The sequence below is a fragment of the Macaca mulatta genome, chromosome 1 (genome assembly GCF_049350105.2).
Source record: "Macaca mulatta isolate MMU2019108-1 chromosome 1, T2T-MMU8v2.0, whole genome shotgun sequence".
Taxonomy (NCBI): Eukaryota; Metazoa; Chordata; class Mammalia; order Primates; family Cercopithecidae; genus Macaca; species Macaca mulatta.
In genome coordinates this window covers 43,366,459-43,388,126 of record NC_133406.1, presented here as the reverse complement: position 1 = coordinate 43,388,126, position 21,668 = coordinate 43,366,459, and the positions used below count along the sequence as shown (strand labels likewise).

At 35.7% G+C, this 21,668-nt stretch overlaps 1 protein-coding gene across 1 annotated transcript in view; it reads right to left on the bottom strand.

Annotated features, from left to right (window-relative positions):
- The window catches only part of HMCN1 (hemicentin 1), a 455,102-nt gene that overhangs the window by 245,127 nt on the left and 188,307 nt on the right, over positions 1 to 21,668 (bottom strand). Inside the window, exons 7-11 of the mRNA XM_015121897.3 lie at positions 20,434 to 20,554; positions 19,276 to 19,539; positions 17,604 to 17,748; positions 14,148 to 14,269; positions 8,673 to 8,948 (exon numbers count right to left, since the gene is read on the bottom strand). Coding sequence (XP_014977383.3) covers positions 8,673 to 8,948; positions 14,148 to 14,269; positions 17,604 to 17,748; positions 19,276 to 19,539; positions 20,434 to 20,554 — 928 coding nt within the window. The remainder of the gene's footprint in view (positions 1 to 8,672; positions 8,949 to 14,147; positions 14,270 to 17,603; positions 17,749 to 19,275; positions 19,540 to 20,433; positions 20,555 to 21,668) is intronic.

Sequence of the window (21,668 nt, the reverse complement as noted above, 5' to 3'; positions counted from 1 at the left end):
AATAGTAAATAATAGCAGTCTGTGAGGATTAGATGAAGTAAAGTATGCTATCAACTCCCAAAATTTAAAAAAAATGTTAGTTGGTAGCTTTCTTTAAATAATTTAGTGGGTTGATATGCTTGCTAATTGCTCATTTGGTCTCTCTTCCCAGGAGTCAAAACACTGAGAAAGGAGTATTGTTTTCCCTGCTACTGCATTCTATCATTTAGCCTCTCCAACACTTAGACATCTTTTCCACCAGCTCACTTAAAGCCACCAGGTTTGGCTTAATACACATTTTCACATAGTCTATTTTTGCTGAAAATTAAAATGTCCACAGTGTATCACTTCTTCATAACAATTCTCTTATACACTTGAATTACTTATTAAGTCATCCTTTTTTACTTTTGTTTGGTTTTGGTTTTTGTTTAAGATGGAGTCTTGCTCTGTCGCCAAGGCTGGAGTGCAGTGGCACAATCTCAGCTCACCACAACCTCCGCCTCCTGGGTTCAAGCCATTCTCCTGCCTCATCCTCCTGAGTAGCTGGGATTACAGGCACGTGCCACCAGGCCTGGCTGATTTCTGCATTTTCAGTAGAGATGGAGTTTCGCCATGTTGGTCAAGCTGGTCTTGAACTCCTGACCTCATGTGATCTGCCTGTTTTGCCTCCCAAAGTGCAGAGATTATAGGCATGAGCCACTGTACCCGGCCTTTTTTTGTTCCTTTTATAATCTAAATAAGTCTAATTTTTTAGTCTTTCCTTCTAAGTTCTATTTAGAGACCCTTTAACATCTCTCTCTTTTAAGTTTTAGAGAGCATTCTCTTCATCTAAAATTAAAGTACTCTAACATCTTTATAGTACACAGATTCCTTGGATGAAAGGCAAAAGTAACTGAAACATGATATTCATTCATACATGTTATTGCATGAAATTGGAATGTTTTATACCAGAAACTTGCCCCTAACTATGGAGATGGTAGATTACATTTGGCAGATAAATTAAGTGAATACCCAATTTTTCCTATAGAAAAACCTAATTTAGTTATCAGTTGAAATTCCACATTTATTCCTTTTCATAGACCCCATTTTGGTTCAGAAAGAATTTAAAGGACTTACTCTGTAACACAGTCCTACAAAATTCCAGATCCTTAAGCTTTCAAATATGAATGTTTGTAGAATCAGATGATCTAACTTGACATTTTAAGTCTGACTGCTTTATGATACTTTTTAATTTAGAAATAATTCCATGTGGTGGATGCTTGTTAAGTACCAAATAGATTTTTAAAATATGCAGAATAACTTCTGAAATGTTATAGATATGAGATAAACTTCCCAACAAGTGGAACAGTTATAAGTAATCCATTCTGAAGACCAAGTGAGGTCATCATCTCAACACCAAAGGTCTTCAGGTAAATTCTATGTACTTACCATTTTTAAATACATCTCATACTCTTTAAAAAGTATTCAGAGGGCTAGGCGCGGTGGCTCACACCTGTAATCCTAGCACTTTGGGAGGCCGAGGTGGGCAGATCATGAGGTCAGGAGTTCGAGATGAGCCTGGCCAGCATGGTGAAACCCCATCTCTACAGCGATTTTCAGGGAGCAAGGGAAGATAACCATAAGGTCTGACTGCCTGAGGGGTCGGGCAAAATAGAGCCATATTTTTCTTCTTACAGACAGCCTATAAATGAATGTGCAAGTAGGAGAGATATCACTAAATTCTTCTCCTAGCAAGGAATATTAAATATTAAGAACCTAGGAAAAGAATAGCATTCCTGGGGGGAGGTCTATAAATGGACACTCTGGGAGTGTCTGTCTTATGTGGTTAAGATAAGGACTGAAATACATCCTGGTCTGCTGCAGTACCCTTAGGCTCATCAGGGTGGGGAAAAATTCCTGCCCTGGTAAATTTGAGGTCAGACCAGTTCTCTGATCTTGAATCCTGTTTTCTGTTGTTTAAGATGTTTATCAAGATGATACGTGCACAGCTGAACATAGACCCTCATCAGTAATTCTAATTTTGCCCTTGCCTTGTGGTCTTGCTTTGCCCTTTGAAGCATGTAATCTTTGTGACCTAATCCCTATTCGTACAGCCCCTCCTCTTTTGAAATCCGTAATAAAAACTTGCTGGTTTTGCAGCTCAGGGGTCATCATGGTCCTACCAATATGTGATGTCACCCCCAGAAGCCCAGCTGTAAAATTCTTCTCTTCGTACCCTGTCTCTTTATTTCTCAGACCAGCCAACACTTAGGGAAAATAGAAAGAACCTATGTTGAAATATTGGGGGCTGGTTTTTCTGATAAACATATTTAAATAAGCTTTAAGTCATTTTAAAAAGCAACAATTTTGTGGCATAAGCTGATACCATTCCTCAGTTATTTCTACTAAAAAGCACTTTTACCATTCTACTGAAAAGAACTTATACCGCTCTACTGAAAAGAACTTATACCACTCAACATGCAGTGATGGAACTGCTGTCGTATCCTTATACCTAACAGAACTAGGAGCTGCCTACAAATAAACCTTGGAAAGAATTATTTTTTCTCCAAAATAAACTTTTGAGAACTCAACTTTTTAATATTTAAGGGAATATATCACTAGATCCTTACTTTATAATCTATACTTCCATTTATATAAAGCAGATAGGAGATGTTTCTTCTTATAAATTGACCTAAAATCTATTTTTATCTTAAATACTGTTGCTTTTCTTTTTGAGAGGCATTATTTGTTAATTTATGTTCTTAGTTATTTCTTATTTTTAAACATTTATTTTTTCAATTATATTAAATATGAAAGTGATAAAGCACATTCTCAATATCTAGAAAACAAAGAGAACAAATTACTCATACATAATTCAATCCTCTAATAAAATTAATGTGAGCATTTAGGAAAATTTAAATTCTATTTACACAAAGTTTAAAAATAATTCATTTCTTTTAAGTATTTTTTCAAGTACAGAAAAGCATGAAATGATTTATGAAAAATGCAAGTTAACTGCCTGAAGTAGATCTTAAAACGGAAAAACAAAAAAACTACAAGTCAAAAAGTCACTTATAGTTCTGCTGCCCCCAAACAATCATGTACACATTTGGTATATATCAATCTAGTTATCTTTTTTCTCCTAGCATAGCAGTGTTGGCTTCCATTTGTTTGTTTGCATAGCTGGACTTCTGAGTCTTATGGTAAACCTGCTTCAGGGTATTCCTTTCCTGGGGAATTTCCTGTGTCTAAGGATATCATTATCCTCGTGGTAAGGAATTCTCATAATGAAGTAAGCATCATCAACTCATTCACATTCTCACATGCTCATCAGTGTGGCTGATTCAAACAGTCATAGTTTCTGAGGTTAGCTTTGCCTCCCAAGGCTTTTTTGATGAGTTGGTAATGAGCTTGATAATAGTCACTGAGGGAAGTTCACCAGTTGTTCATACCATGGCTTCTCCAATTTGGATTTTTTTGTTTTTCCTTTTTAAGATCTACTTCAAGCCGTTAAGTTGCATTTTTAATAAATCATTTTAAGAAAGCTATATATTTGGCATTTTTCTTGAACTGTTGGACATTTGAGAATGTCCTTTTGATGGCTTTTTATAGGAAAGACAACTTAACTGGATTAAATTCTTGGATTCCATTTCTTTTTTAAACTACTTGCATCTTTCTTATTATTGTGTCAGTTGGAATTCTCAATTGCAAACAACAGAAACCAGGTTGGCTGACTTAAGTAGAAAAGGAATTCATTGGGAAAATTTTTTCTGAGGTACAGAATCAAAAGGAAACTGGATATCAGATAGAAATGGTGTGGCTAGACCGCTGAGAACACAGCCAACATCAGTCTGTTAAAGTGATGGTGAAGGGCCACTGGGACATTTGCTTCTGCTGTTGGACTCTAAATTCCATGATGCTGCCAAAATTAGAATTTTTTCAGTGTTCATGGTCTTGGCAAGAGTGAAAGTCCCACTGGGAGCATATTAGTGGCTGGCTGTGGGTCATGTGATCTAGGGAATAAGGAAAATGAATTATCTGACCTCACTTGTTTTCTGCTTCCCACCAAGATAATAAATAATTCCTCCCCAAATTAGGGAAAGTATTCAGACCCTAAGAGCAAAATTATGACAAATATCCACTGCAATTATCTTCTAGCTTTTAGCATAAGAAGTCAGACACAAATCTGATTTTATCTTTCTGTTTACAATGGGTTTAGTCATATGCTTATGGGGAATGAGTAGATTGTTCCTACTAGTAATTTCAAATTCAGCCAGGATGTGTCTAGATGAAGTTCTCCCTTCATTTACCTTGGTTAATCTACTCACTCAAGACAACTTTTTCTCCCTAGAACAGTTTTCTTCAATTATATCTCGGACTATTTCTTTAGTTTCAATTGTCTTTGTTTCCTAAACTCCTATAAATTTTAGATTAAACTTATTTTTTTATTTCCACTTAAAAATCATATTATTCAACTGTTAGTTCTTTTCCTCAATATTCTGAAAGACTTCTCAAATTTATGCACCACATCCATGATTTTTTATATAGTATAAATTCTGCTCTTCAGTGCCTCTATTACATATTTGCACTAAAATATTGCATTTTAAAAATCAAATCTTTTCTGACTTCTTCCATTCCACTTATTATTATTACTATTATTATCATTATTATGGAGATGGAGTCTCGCTCTGTTGCCCAGGCTGGAGTGCAGTGGTGTGATCTCAGCTCACAGCAACCTCCGCCTCCCAGGTTCAAGAGAGTCTCCTGCCTCAGCTTCCCAAGTAGCTGGGACTACAGATGTGTGCCATCATACCTGGTTAATTTTTCGTATTTTTAGTAGAGACAGGGTTTCACCATGTTAGCCAGGATAGTCTCAATATCCTGACCTCATGATCTGCCTGCCTCAGCCTCCCAAAGTGCTGGGATTACAGGCATGAGTCACTGTGTTCAGCCCATTCCACTTATTATTGTCCTTTTGTCTTAGCCGGTTCTTGCCTTATGTTATGGTTTGAATGTGTCTCCCTGAATTTGTGTGCTGAAAACTTAATCTCCAATGCAACAGCATTGGGAGATGAGGCCTCATGGGAGATGTTTAGGTTTCTGCCCACATGAAAACATTAATACCCTTAATTAAAAAGCTCACAGGAGTAGATGTGCTCTTTTGCTTTCTTTGTCTTTCTGCCCTCTACCATGTGATGATGCAGGAAGAAGGGCTTCACTAGATGCCCCAGTCTTGATCTTGGACCTCCTAGCCTTCAGCACTGTGAGCCAATAAATTTCTGTTCATTATAAATTACCCAGTCTCAGGGATTCTGTTACAGCAGCAAAAAAACAGACTAAGATACCGTATGAATATACACTGTCATCTAAAAGAAGTGAAGTCTTTTTGAAAGATAATGGGCAGACCAAATACTTTTTCCCCTTGTCTCTAGAATAAGCTGCTTTCAAAGCGTCCATTTCTTATAAGTATTCCCTGCCTGCCTTGTTTTGTTCCTCAGCATTTCTACTTAAGTCCTATGCTTCATTTCCCCCCCACTGTTTTATTTATTTCGATAGTTTTCTGTTTATTCATCTTCAAATGAAGTGACATTCGTCCAAAACTAGTGTCTTTTAACAAAGTGTTTGGATGGACTTGACTTCATTCTCACTCTGCTTCTGTTCTGGAGGAGCTGAACCCCCTTTTCAGCTCTGCAGCTAAGTGAGAGTCTGACATACATGGCTCCTTGCCCAGTCCTCATCTATGGAGCTCTTTTGGCTGAGATGTGATGCTCCCCTCTGCAACCATCTGTTTCTAAAATTCCTAACTGACACTCGTATCGATGTTTCTCTTGCTTTCAAATACTTTCATTGGTGGGAAACATACATCCCAGGTTACATATATCCAAGGTTACAATTTTCTACCTGGGACCAGGTTGCCTGCTCATTTACTATCCTGCTAGTTTCCTAACTGAATAGTTAGAGCTAGTATGAGAAAATAGCATTCTGGCTTCTTCAAAGAGTAACATTTTCTTTTTGGAGCAAACTATAAAACAAGGACAAAGATACTTCCTATTTTCATGTGAACAGAAAAAGGATGGAGCACTGTTAAGATTTTCATTCCAGTGATCTTAAAATATAGATAAATATTCTATATACATATTTATATAAGAAAAAAATCTTTATATGTAATACATATAAAATTCCTCCTAGGATTTTTGCTGCTGTTAATTGCTGCTAGTTTTTAGTATTCTTTAGCTTTGTCTTTTTGAAGACTTTATATATAATTTATTGTCAGGTAAAGAAAGGCTGCAATACTAGACATATACTCTCTTAAAGAAGAAAATTCTTGCTAATTATATTTTGTAAAATTACTACAAAAAACTTGTAAAATCTAGATTTTTAACTCTTAAAAGTATTCCAGATAGAAATAGTTCCCAAACATACCAGTGGAAGCATAACAACATAAATAAGGCTGTGAATTAAGCTACTGATTCCCCTTTAAACAAGAAAACTATTCCTAAAGTTAAGTATTCAATCCAAGTATTATTTTGTCTTTTAAGTTTTCTAAAACTATTTGTTATTTCTGCTTTTAAAAAGATTTAACTGCATTAAAGTGAAATTAATTTGTAATGTAAGATTTAATGCCAATAGTTTATCAGCTCTCATATTATCATAAACTTTACCTTTAGGTATGGCAGTTTACTTCATCAAATACCCATAGCTTTCCAATAGTGCATTCAACCATAAAATAATACACTTAGGTAACTACAATTAGTAAAAGTCTCTTATTTTTACTGAGCAGTACTATCAATTCTAGAGTATATTTTTGTTAGATTTTTGAAACATCCTTTATCATCAAAATTGGCCCCTCAAACTCAAGGCCAACTAGACAGGCCATAAAATAACACCTCTAGACAGATTTACACCACTAATACAGATTACCCAGTAATGATGTACTGTCATACAGTTTTTATATTTATGTTTTGTGTATTATATAACATTTTACCTCAGCACTTTGTAAATTGTTGGATAATAATGGCTTTATTTTACCAGAAAGAAGAGAGTCAAGGGCTTCCCTTAAAGATACACATTTCTAGATCATATGGTTCATTCTGTAGAATGGATATATATGCTGTTTTCAGAAAATGTCCATGGAATTACTTGAGAAGGCTATTAAAATGCAGATTCCCAGGCCACACACCAGACCTATAGAAAAAACATCGCTTGATGTGGGGTTAGAAATATGCATTTTTAAAAAAGTCCTTGGGTAATTCCTTACTCATGGAAGTTTGAGAATCACCGCTCTAATGAACTAAACAGAAAAATTATGGACTGTAATGTTAACTTGGAGAAACAAGGAAGGCTCTGATTTGTTTACAATCTCATTCTAAGGGACTTCAAATAAAGAACCAAGATCAAATTTCAGAAGTCCATTAGCACTTATTTTATCCGAAACAATCAGTTCGGTAAAATAGTTCCAGAGTTCTAGTAACCCAAGTTGCTAGAACTTGGATCGACTCATATTATCTAGGCAGTTTCATGTGGAAATGTGGTGAACCATTTACAAAAGCAACATTTCCCTAGAGGATTCCCCAGATCAACTAACAAAAGACACACATTCTGATTGCAGCATATATTTCAACTACCAGGGAGAAAACTATAATCAGATGTCAACCATTTTGTTCATTCTCATGGTAGTTTCGCTTTTCTGTCATTAATAACATTCTAAGAGTTAGCCTTGAAGCTCAATGGTCATTTTCTTAGGTAACCTTGCTAAAAAGTTACCTGAGACTGTTACTTCAGGCATGTTATAAAATTGTTTCTAATACCACAATCAAATAGACCCAATTCTGGTGCAATCAGTCTCCCACATCAAGGAACTGAAATAAAATATTCTGCTGAGGCAGTAACTGAACCTTTCAGCTTAACAGTGAAAAACTGCCAACAGTAATTTTTTCATTACATTAAGACTCCCAGCTGGTCTATAGACATTTAGAAGCCAAATATGTTTCCACTGAAAGAGAAACTTTGGAGTGGTTTCTCCTCGTCATTTGATGGTCCTGAACAATATATATTTAGTAGCCATTAACCACATTGCTCATAAATTCATTTTCAACTATTGGAACATGTAATCTCTGAATACATAATTCAAAATTGGCTCACAATTAGTTTATTTTCAATAGGCACTTGTGTGTGTACATGCGTGTGTAAGACAAATAATGTTAAAAACAACTCTGCTTATGTTTCAATAAAATTTCACCAAGATGAGATGCATCTTAAACCTTTATTTTAAAGGTATTAGTGAGAATTATCACACAATTTCACAACGAAAGGTAAATTAGTTACGTATGCAATAACACAGTACTTAAATTGGGAAGAAATTGTTTTTTGACCAATTATTAATTAGTATGCTTTGTAAAAAATCCACAAGATGGATTAAAGAATTTAAAACTATTAAATTATCCAGAGACAATTTTTATATTGTCTTAAAATAAACATCTTCAACTACTATGATTAGTTATGATTGTATTAAAGTTTCCTATTTGTTAGTGATGTTTTAGTTTCCAGTTTTCTTGGCCATAGACCACTGAATACGCTTAAGCATTCCATCACTCAAAACGATAATTATTTGGGTAGATACTCTCACTCTCAAATAGCCAACTTGGGAGGACAAAAATTTTAAAAAAAGAAGACAGAAAGATGTCATAATTCAGAAGTTACCAAAAGCACTGTACCTTGCACTGTGAGGAAAACTGAAGCGGCTGATGATCCACCTTCACTAGAAACCACACAAAGATACTCTCCAGCATCGTTGAATTTCACACTCTTTAGCTCCAATGACAGATTAGTCAAGGTCCTAATTCTTGCTGGCTCTGCCAGTCTGACATCTCTGTCATTCCTCTGCCAGGTTAGATTGTAATCCACTGCGCTGATGATGAGACATGTTAACACTGCTGTCTCTCCAGGAGTGACTGTAACATTGCTAGGCACTTGGATGACTGGAGGCGGTTCTGTGTGAAATCAAAAAATTCAAATCAAGAGATCTAAAAGCCATTTTGCTCACTTACAGATGTGGTTTAAAAACTGAATAAGTATGTATTGAATATCCAGTAGGAAAGATGCAGTGCAACAGAACTTACTCCATTAATGTGTATGACTATGAGCCCCCCCAAAATTATCACTGAAAGGATGCTTTAGAAAGTAGTACACACTTACATACCAAAGGATACTCAAGCCAAATTATAGACATGAGAGTCAAAGAGGCATGTCAAAAGAGTATAACTTGACTGATTTAGGATTGCAAAATGAGGCCAAGTTTTTATTGATGAAAGTAGCATTTGCGAACTTTTAAATTTTAAAAATATATATTTAGCGTTGTAAAGAAAATAGCACACAAAGGATAGTAAACATGAAAATGACAGTATCATCTTTCAGGGGAGTTACAGTCTCATTAAGAAGACATAGGACAATAGAAGAGTAAGATAAATGTTCAAGCAAAAATGGGGAACAGTTTGATTTATGAAGTTCAGGTGAACAGTAGGAACAGACCATTAATAAAATTGTACACAGAGCCATATACACAAAAGGCATTGAGTAATGCATGTGTTTCAGATATGGTCAAAGGCCAATTACTAATTAAATATTTAACCAACATTTTTGCAGAAAATCACATTTCTCTAGTTCGTTGGTTCTTTTTATTATTTTACTTTAAGTTCCGGGGTACATGTGCAGAACATGCAGGTTTGTCACATAGGTGTACGTGTGCCATGGTGGTTTGCTGCACCTATTGACCTGTCCTCTAAGTTGCCTCCCCTTGCCCCCCATCCCCCAACAGGCCCTGGTGTGTGTTGTTCCCCTCCCTGTGCATGTGTTCCCATTGTTCAACTCCTACTTATGAGTGAGAACATGCGGTGTTTGGTTTCCTTTTCCTGAGTTAGCTCTAGTTAGTTTTGAGAGTGAATCTAAATTCTCTCTCCAAAGCTGTCTCTGCTCAAATGCTTTAAAATGATCCCCGGGCGCGGTGGCTCAAGCCTGTAATCCCAGCACTTTGGGAGGCCGAGATGGGCGGATCACGAAGTCAGGAGATCGAGACCATCCTGGCTAACACGGTGAAACCCCGTCTCTACTAAAATACAAAAATAATTAGCCAGGCGAGGTGGCGGGCGCCTGTACTCCCAGCTACTCGGGAGGCTGAGGCAGGAGAATGGTGTGAACCCAGGAGGCGGGGCTTGCAGTGAGCTGAGATCCGGCCACTGCACTCCAGCCTGGGCAACAGAGCCAGACTCCATCTCAAAAAAAAAAAAAAAAAAGATCTCCTGTAGCAATACATTATAAATAATGCCGCAATAAAAACTGCAGTGATCTATGCTAGCTAGAAATTCATGTGTCTGTTTTAGTTTAATATGAAAGTGTGTCAAATATTCAAGATCAAACTTTATCCCCGTGCTATTTAAAACTATGTATGAGTGCAGATTAATATAATAAGCCTAGAATGGAGACTGAAAACAAGTATACCAAAACCACAGTGGTTATCTCTGAGTGATATAATATGTGTGTTTTCCATATTTTGTTATATTTATCATTGTTTTCCCAAACTGTTTCTAAGTAGTATATGCTATTTTAAGTTAAAAAAATGTTTTATTATTTTGTTATTTTTTAAATCTCTTATGAAAATAGCTAGTGAATACATTGGAAAGAATACAGGACAAAGGAAGCTTTGATTGGAGTCTGGCTAGGGTTCACAGATAAAATGCAGGACACTTTGTTAAATCTGAATTTCAGATACAAATACAATAATATTTCAGTACAAGTATGCCTTGTGTAATATTTGGGTCACACATATGTGATATTCAAATTTAACTGGGCATCCTGTGTTTTTAATTTGCTAAATTTGGTAATAATAGGCCACCTAGTTCTACCCCTAATTAGTTGTGTGACTTTAGATAAGTCAATTTAGTGATATTAATAGTTTAGTTTTTCTATCTGAAAAATAAGATGATTAATTTATCATAAAGACTCCTTCTAGCTCTCAGATCCCTATGAAACAAACATGCTGAAGGTTAGACACCCCTTTCCAGTGCTGCTCACATCCAATTACTTCTTAATGAAGGAAGAAAGACCCAGCTCTCCTCGCTCAATTCAGGGCCCTCCCAGCTCCAGAGCTGCCTGTAGGCCCTTGCTGCAACTGTAGCTCAGTTCCTCTTCTTCCACTTCCCTCATTCCCTTACAGGTGCTTTTCCCTAGAGAACTCTCCAAAAACCCTCTTGCATACAAACTCCACCCCAGATACTAGTTTCTCTTAGAATATAAATTCAAATAAGTACCTGCCAACTTTCTAATAACATACATGAGCAGATGAGATTTGAAATCATGACATACGACACCACCACTGCATAAATACTTCAAGACAATAAATATTATACACATGGAAATATTTAGACATATGTGAATAAATTTGGTAGGAATAGGGGAATGATGAGGGAGAATTACAGCAGTTTGTGAAGGAGGCCAAGATTATGGATTATCAGAAATAACCTGTTCTAGGAGTACAAAGGGCAGCCATTCCTGAGTGAAAGCAGGCTGGGATTAGGGTAGCAGAAAGGAAACCTCAATAATCAGGGAGGAACAGTGACAAGCGTAGGCTTGGGACATTAGGACCATGAGACTGAGAATCAGGAGGCCAGGAATCTACATCTTATGACCTATCTACCCATTTGATCATAAACAGGTCACTTGCTTCCTCTGGGTTCTGTTTCATTAGCTATAAAATGATAAGGTGGTATAAGATTATTTCCAAATCTTAGCCTTTCTAAAAGAATATTCTGTAATTATAATTTAAGGTTTCCTGTCACTGACATGCCCTTGACAAGTTTTCTCTCTTCAGATTTTTACCTAAACTCAGAATTTTAGTACTGTGTGTGTGTGTGTGTGTGTGTGTGTGTGTGTGTGTGTTGGGTGAAGGTCATTGTGTTAGTAAAACAATTCAGTACAGATAATTAATATAACTTAGTATCAAACTAAACTACCAAATGTAATTTGAAAAGAATAAGTTTTTCATGCTTCTGCAGTTTCACTCATTTGATTCTGTGTGTTTATATTCAATAAAAGAGAAGAACAATGCTTTCTACACCTATTGTGCATTTAAAACAATCAATAACCCAATAACCAACATTTCAAATGTACCAAAAGTCCTCAAACATGTCAACTAGTAAAAAAGTGCTGGCAAAAACTGAGGCGACATATTGGTAGAACTTGGGCATTTCTTTAAACTGCTCTTGGGTGTTCCTTGACTTTATAAAATAAAATAATATCCATAATGGCATGAGAATATTAGTGTTCAATAATGCTTTGCTTCCTAATACCCCTTTAAAAAATATAAGATCTAATTATCCTGTGAATTTGCACCTGATTCCAGTATGCTGATAATTAGTTACAGTGCGGTGGCTGAGCTGGGACCTCAGCCTAGGCTAGGGGAAATTCGGAAGTGGGTGGAGCTTAAAGACTGGCGTATTAGGCAACAGCTAACCCAGAAAACAAAAAGTCCACTCTTTCAAGTTCAAAGGGGCACTTACTTGTGACTTCTGCTGTTATAGTCATTGCCCTTGCCATCACTGTTTCTGCCCTATTCTTTTTAAATTGACTGAGTGGAAAACAATTCCAGAAAGTCAGCTCGGGCACAGTACAATTTCCTAGTTATTCCATTGCCTGGCTGGCACAGATCACAGACGGCTACTAGAAGGACATGTGTAGAATACACATATGGAAGTTCCTGACACTGTCAAGCCCAATTCATGACAGTCAGTTCACAAGTTCTTCCTGGCACTTCCCAGTTATTTATGCAAGATGTCTGAATCAACTCACTCAAACCTCTTTCCTTGTTGTCCTTCTCTTAAAAAGTATTGCTGGGAAAAATACTCAAGTGTTCAAGTATTTGTTTTCCCAGAAGCTGAGGAATGTTGACATAACTCCAATGCTTTTTGTAATTATTGAACATGAAAAAATGAATAGTTTGTGATGTATGTCAACTTGCTAAATTGTTTCAGAAGACAAACGTTTTCTAGCAGTAACAGAATACAAATGGTTTAACTGCAAGAAGAACATGCTTGTCTGACTTGCATGCTTCTGCTTTAAGGTTTTGAAATTACTGATAGCAAACAACAAATCCTAGACTTCTAAATATATGATATACCTATAATTATAAGCTTCTTTTGTCTTAACTTGTCTGAAGAAAATGCACCCCAGTACTAAAAGCAAATATAGACATTGTAACAAATTCAACAGCAGCAATATATAGGTCAGAATAGGTTACAATTAAACACATAGCAACACTAGTCCACAAGGCAGGTAGAAAATCATTCAGCCTAAACAAAGTTTTCAATTATAGATAAACACCAAGTAAATGACTTAATCCTGATCATTGATTATAAATGGTAGTCTTTTATCCCCTAAAAATTAGGTGAGATGAGAGGAAAAATTATTTTTTTCACTTTAATGTATTTTACCTTATAAAATAATATGAACTATATTCATCTATTCATAGGAAACATACTATCTGAATGCAAAATAATTAGCACTACTTCTACCCTTCTTAGTGCGAATATTGTAGCCACTGAGGTCCTGTGTTCTTAGAATATAATCGTTTTCATTATTATCTTTAATTTAAATATCAGAATCTACTCATAAAAATGCTCTGCTCATTATGAATATGGGGGAGGAAGAGTGAACATTTAACCTTGTTTTGATCAGAATAGATCCTTCACTTAAATTTTATTTTCTCACGGGAAAATGCTATATGATCATTTCAAAAACTATTCCTTAGTCCCCGACAATAATGATAACAACAACAATAATAATCACTAATGTCTATGAAGTGTTTCTATGTGGCAGGCTCTCTTCTAAGTGCCTTGCATATATTACATATCATTTAATACTCACTGTTTCCCATGAAATATAGACTGTTCTTGTTGTTATGCTTTTTTTATAGTTAGGGAAACCAAGGCATAATTATTATCCTTAAATAATTAGCCCAAGGAGGGTCATGTATCTGATACATGGTGAAGCCAGGATTTGAGTTCTCCATTCAGTGGAGAGATAGACAATAATAAAATAATCATAAAGACAACTGTATAAACACAAACTGGTTAACAAACATCCCATTTCCACAGCTGCATTAATACTTGGGCAACTGCAAAGAAATTAGTGGTAATTACCTGATACATCAAAAAATGTCTGTGCCCGTCCAGTACCTGCACTGCTGACAGCGATGCACTCATAGAAACCTTCGTCAGACAAAGTGACCTTTTCAATATCTAAGTTCACACTGGCAGATTCTCTGGAGGGAAGATAATGGAAAACTTTTAGTTACTACAAAATAAGACCAAGTTGAAAGCAATGATTCACTATTTTTCTTGAAGTTTCATTCAAAAGAACAATGTAAATAAAATAAACTGATAAAACTGCAGGGTTCTTTTTAACTTAAAATGACACACCGTTTATATTTTACTAGAACATGAGGCTTTTCTACTCTGAGCAAAAGACACAACATAAACAATAATTATAGAGGTTGAAAATTTATTTAGGGAAATATTTTGTAGCTATGTCAAAATATAAGATAACAGAGCTGGCAAAGAAATACTCATTAGTCCTCTCTCCTTTTATTTTTTTCCAGTTTTTGGTCATGTCAGTAGGAATCTTAGACAAAGCAATTTAATTAGGCAATATACAAATTTGAAGGTAGGAAATCTACTTTTTGATTCTAAGAAGATACATTCTCCTTAACTTTCTTTTAGATAAGCTCCACATGGGGCGATAGGCCATATATCGTTCAACCTACATACACAATGAGAAATGAAAACAAATGATCAGTTTTATAGTTAAACTCTAAAAAAAAATCCCTCTACTATATTATGTACTCATTCATTTAATAAATATTTATTCTTTGTCCTCTAACACTGTTCAAATTATTTCTCATTTTCTGGAAGTGTCTTAATAATAGATATTTAATCTTTGTTTCAAAGAGCTCAATGATCTACAAAAATAGGCATTGTCCTGTTTTAAAGTGTGGCTGAAATGTCAAAAATGTTTTCATAATTTTTCTCCTGTATCATCTGTAGCTACTTATAACCTTAAAAAAATCAAGATACAGATAAGGTAAAAAGCCCACTGCAGACAAGAGATTTTCCACTGAATTCTGAAAGTGGTATAAAATATGATACCTTATGGTGATATCTCCAGATCTCTCCCCATCCAAACACACCATACTTATCATCAGAAACCAAGAAGAACTTACTGAGCTCTTAACTCCTATTTGGTACAACTGGGGTTTGTAAGAAAAAGTTAAAACAGGTTTCTGTGCCTTAGGAAAGTGAGAAACAAAGCAAGGTCATTGTTCCATGTGTTTTAGTAGCTGAGAAAATTCACTTTAGTTAAACATTGTTTCCTTTCAATTCTGTAGGCACTAACTACATGCCAGTGGTTCTTCTTGTCACTTTCAGAATGAAAGCAGAATACCACTTGACTCCATACCATACTGATCATGTAAGCTGTATCTTCGAGGCTTAACAGGAGTATACTAAGTACAAATTTGTAAACGTCATCATCTAGGAGGTACTGGTAAGTTTCAGGAAGGTAGGGGTTTGGAATACATACATCTTTGGTGTTTTCTTCAGAGCCTACTTAAAAGCTGAGCATATATTAGGATTAATAAAGAACAGATTGATGGAAATTTTAGAACAGAAACTGAAGATTCTTTGAGTCCTAAATCCCTTTTTAAAAATGAAAGTTGAGATAGAGAAAGGACAAGTAATTTGTCCAAAGACATACAACCAGTTTACTAAATGCTTGAAGAATGTTCTTTACAGTTGTTCCTTTCTTGATTATGGAATGTTACATGAAAATAATTCTCTTTTTCATGGAGCCTTCTCAGTTGACATTAAGCACTATGCGGACATAATAAAAAAAGTTTTGAAGGGTAGATTTTGGAATAGGGAAAAGAACACGTCAAATAAAAATGCACCCTGCTGCTAATGCAAACGGATTCTCCCTTACATTCCCTGGTGACCAAAGTGACTGACATAAACAAACATTAAGTCACATGTTTCATGTTATTAGGAAATCTAGGGTAGGGACATGAGAGTGAATCAGAATTAGAGTATCAGTCTATCATCACTCATGCCTAATTTTGTCTCTAACTTCTCACATCCAAAGAGCTTAATACATGTCAGCAAAACATGTCATATCTCTGGGCCACAGAGCTGGAAAAATGAGAAAAAGAATTCTCGTGGCTTACCTCCCAGGAATTGTGTGGAATTAATGAATTAATGTTTCTAAAGAATTTCAAGTGTCTTTGAAAAATGTTACTGTTTAAACATAAAACAGAATTATTTGATTTCACCAGCTAGTTATGTAGCTTCATCATTTTATATCCTGGTCAATTATGTTGCTGGTTATTAAATACACAGCTAAATAAATCATTAAGATATACTATGTAAGGGGCAGGAAATAATACAGTTTAATCTTTAAAGAGTAGAAAATGTCCTAGTTCTGATGAACATTCCTGCCATAAATTTTTGATTAAAATAAGTTGCCATAAAGTGATTGTATAAGCTGAGACTGTCAAACATTTAACATCTTATGGAAGTTATGTTGATATTGAATTAATAGCATAAAAGTCTGATAAAACAATAATTCCTAGAGATTTTCCCAAAACGTTGTTTCACAGTAAGTTAAAAGGCAACACTTTGCAGAAATCGTTTTTCTCCAGCTTTCAAGGTTTACTTAGTTTTTATCATTAAATTACTTGCATTTGTCTAAAAAAGTTACCCAACTTCACAAGGAAAAGCTGGTGCCCTGTAGCCCGCTCCTGCTGATTGTTATATGCAGGCGCCACACCTGCTATGAGCCACCTGTCACCCCACCTGCAGCACAGACCATGCCTCTCTGACCTTCTCTGCTCCCTTTCTCCTCCTGGCTCAATGGGCTTCAGCCATACTGGCCTCCTTCTGTCTGTCCTTCCCACATGCCCAGTCCACTCCAGCCTTCATGCATTTGCATTTGCTCTTCCTGGTGTTTGAATACTCTTCTCTGGATACCTTGTTGATCACCTTTCTTGGCATCTTTATGTCTTTGCTCCAATGCCCCTTACTCTGAATTTTAGGCTTTCAAATTGGCCAATGCTACATCCACTCCACCTACCAGCATTATTCAACCCAACTAACCTGCTGTATGCTTACCAGATTCACTTATCATAATACTTTAAATCAGATTCAGAAACACTTTTACCATGAAGCCAATAAAGCTAAAGCTTCAGGACCTCTCATTTGCAAAGTCTCCTTTCAAGATTTTGTACTTAATGTCATTTTCATAATTCTGTATTTGTCTTAACAACAGACCATCAGATTACGAAACATTCAGATTCTATAACACAGGAGTCAACATTTGAATATGTTCCAGTATTTATTATATTATATTTATCTTCTGTTTACTGTCTCCCTCTATGACAATATAAGCTCCACAACGGCACAGATTTGTCTCCATTTTGTTCCCTGCTATATTCCAGACTATGTAGCAAGTGAGAATTTCCAGTGAAAAAGTACATTGCAATAATAGGCTATTTATATTTACATGTTTAATACTGAATCTTATTACTGACAGAAACATGCACCTACTTCAAATACTGGTCTACTCCAAGTGTGACTCCATTTCTGACAAAGCTCAAGGTAAAGGGCAAAAGACTGTCAACAGAGCAGGGAATTTGGCCAGGCTGCAGATAGTATCCTGGGGTTTTCTCAGGCATTGTAACTTTGGGAGCATCTGGGAAAAAAACAAAAACAAAAAACATAAGCAAAAAGGTTACAATGATGTTAAGTACTGCCTCTTAATCCATTCAAAATCTTTATACTTAAATTATTCCAGTAAATCCTCTGCATTCCAATTAACCCAGATCACTAAAAATTACTTTTTCTATCTTTATTTGTTCAAAGCTGGTTGATTTCTGGATATCTTTATGAGCCCCTTACTACAGTATTCATTGAATCTAAGACTCCACAGTTTTTAAGACACAGTATTGTTTTGTACCACCAAGATAGAAAAACTGCTACCAAATAAGTAATAATACATCAATTCTAGAATATGTTTTTATTTCAAAAACATAAGAACCCACATATCTCAGAATCAAATTGTTTTTCCAAAATAAATGTAAAAAATGACTTTTAGGAATCCATCAGATTTTGTAGCATTCAAATTAGGAGCTAAGCCAACTTTGAATATTGTATATGAGGAAATATTGAGGTTGGTTCTATTCTCACCACTCTACAACTATTAAACAAAAGCTATAGAATTGTTCCTGAATTTCCCAAATCACTGTCTTATGTATAAATGATAAATTTTTGTCCCTCCACCTAATAGTACAATTTTATAAGCAATCTTATATCTCTGTCAGTCTATGGTTCAAGCTACAGTCCTAAAGATTGGGTCAGAGTTCTGGCCGGGCGCGATGACTCATGCCTGTTATCCCAGCACTTTGGGAGGCCAAGGCGGGCAGATCACGAGGTCAAGAGATCGAGACCATCCTGGCTAATACGGTGAAACCCGTCTCTACTAAAAATACAAAGAATTAGCCAGGAGAGGTGGCAGGCACCTGTAGTCCCAGCTACTCAGGAGGCTGAGGCAGGAGAATGGCATGAACCCGGGAGGTAGAGCTTGCAATGAGCCAAAATTACGCCACTGCACCTTGGCTTGGGCGACAGAGCAAGACTCTGTCTCAAAGAAAAAAAAAGATTGGGTCAGAGTTCAGTCATGAGCCTTGAAAAATAGCTCAAGTACAGCTAAGCTGAAATGCTAGCTGATGCTTCCATATAATATCTAATCTGTAGTCTCCTCTCTATGTAGTAGCAAATGTACAATTAACTAGCTAACTAACCAACTAGACAAATAAAGGCAGTGATCACCTGTTGTTTACTATGAACCACCATCTATGGAGCAGAAAGTTTCTGACAATTGTATGTATACATTTAGCCAATTTAGATAGTTTAAGCAAATATATGCCCCAGGCTTTTTTTAGAGGGAAAGAGAGTACGAGAATTTTCCAGTTCCAGCTCTTACACTGACTAATCAAAATTCTCAGATCTGCAATCAGTGAGACTTAACATGAAACTTTGGATGTGCTATTTAACAGCTAAGAAAAACTGTATTGCCCTACATGTAAATGTTCATCAATTTGGTGATGCAGTAATAATATGAAGATAATACTTTTTATTTTATAGTCCATTATTTACCTATGGGACAACATCACCCCCTTAAACTGTCAATATTCCAATGTTGAATAAAATGATGTCTTACCTGGGACAATACTAGAAAAGGAAACACTTGATACTCTCTGGAAAAGGTAATCATCCTCATCATAGCCTGTTACTTTGAGAAAGAAAGCTTCATTTGGTGGTACAAAGTCAGAAATATTCCATATGCCATAAGGTTTTCGATCTGGGTAATATTTAACAGGAATAGTCTTAAGAGAACTTCCTGAGATACTCAAAAGTTCAAGAAGATCTATTCTAGCTGGAGTGGAAATTCCAGAAGTATTGAGCAGCACATAGGTAGGTATTCCTACAAGAGAAAGATTTTATCATTTATAAGAAACATGCAATTGAAGTTATATATCAAATAAGTATTTGCATGATAATAATATATGAGTACCATAAGGATGCCTACAAATTCTGGATCAGTTGCAGAATTGTTTCTACATAAAAGACCGTTTATGCATGACCAGAGAAACTTAGGAAATCCTAAGAAATTACTTTTATAGTATTTTAACTATGTTTACATGTTAAAAAAATTAGAATTGTGAGAACTTTATATAATGTTTGATCACATGAATACTTTTAAAGATAAATTATTTTGTATCTTTCCAGGAAATGCAGCAATAAAAATAAATGAACAATAACCTCCCCCAAATTTTAACTGTTACATTATAGTTAAGCTTCTTTTCAGCTAGAAAACTATAAATCTTAATGTATGAATAAAATAAGAGGAGGACAAGGTTTAAAAATCAATAATTTTATCTTTGAAATACAATGATATGTAATGTGTTTAATTTTTCAGCTATATATACACATTTTACCTTGACAATAGGTAATTTATAGGTTTTGGTAAGAAAAAAATCTCAAGATCTGGGTTAGTAATTCTCAAAATTTAGTTAAGTGTAAGAATCAACTGAGGTGCTCACTGAAGTCCATATTCCTGGGCCCTACCTTCCATGACAGGAGATCTGGAGTAAGGTCCAGGAATCTTAATTTTTAACAAGCACCCTCAGCGATTTTGATATCAGTGGTCTTGGGATTACGTTTTGAGAAAGTGACTAGGCCAAGAGAATAGTCACATTTAAAGCTATGCTTCTCAATGTTATTGAATACTACAAAATTATAAAATTATAGACAGTCTGAGAAATATTTTTCATTTGGATAGCTATTATGTCAATTTAAATAATATGCACATACAAACCTTGCACTGGTCTGCTGACTGTTTTTTTGAAGTCCAGGGTAGGCTTTCGAGAAAAGCCAGCTCGGAAATCAATAGTACTAAGGCCAGTAATGCGAACAGAGTGCCTTCCACTGCTTGAGGTCTGAAAATGTTTAATGACAAACCTGGTCAGCAGTTGATCCAGTATGCTGGTCGTATGCAACCCTCGCCAGTATGGGAAACTGCACAATATTTAATTAGGATTGATGTCCAAAAACTGAGGCTCTGATCCGGATGTTCTCAACATAAATATGATTCTATATTTTAAATGCAAGTTTTGTAATACATACCCCATGGGGACAGCTTTAAAAAACCATTCAGTCATATATTTCATGCCTAATGATAAAAGATACAAGTGTTTAGTCACTAATGAATGGGCTGGAAATAAATCTGTAAAAGCTCCATGAGGGAATGGATCTTTGTTTTGGTCACTATTGTTAACATAGTAGATGTTTAGCAAATATGGAAATCTTCCACAAATACATCCAAGTTCAATTCTAGGACATTACAACGAGTGCAAGCAATAGAGCTGACCATTTTCCAGACGTGGGCAAGCTGGCACCCTCAGCTCAGCAGTGTTCCAGCAAAGGTCCTCAGCATTTATTAAAAATACAAAGTCCTTAGTTCCAGTCCAGATTTACTGAATCAGAACATTAGGTCAGGGCAGTCTAGGAATTTGCATATCAAAAACCACCTAAGACTTATGAACAAGAGTTCACCATTATTTTATTACATAGGTTACCAAGATTCTGTCTCAAAATAAAATGACCACATAATTCCAGCATTTAAGTAGAAGTAGGAGATGGGAGTGAAAGAAAAACTTCACATAACACTAATGTACCAATTATCAATCTCAAACTCAACACTGAGAAGGCACATATTGAGGTATTATAGCAATGACAGAATGCACTGAAGTGTGTATATATATAAATTTTAATCTGGTAGACAGCCAGATTTGCATATATACATTTTAACCTGGTGGACAGCCAGATGAATTCACACCATGGTTACCAGTTGGCCACTTCCAGAGCTGTGCAAACTATGCCATATTCCCTGAATCACTGCTACTCCTTGTTATTTAGCAATGTGGAGAAGAAGGAAGAGAAGATCTGTCCCTGTTGCTACCATGTTCCTTCCTTATTGAGCAGAATCTCAAGAACTCAAAGGGTAGTAAAATGAAGGGGATAAAGAAGAAAAAAACACATCATCATGAAAGC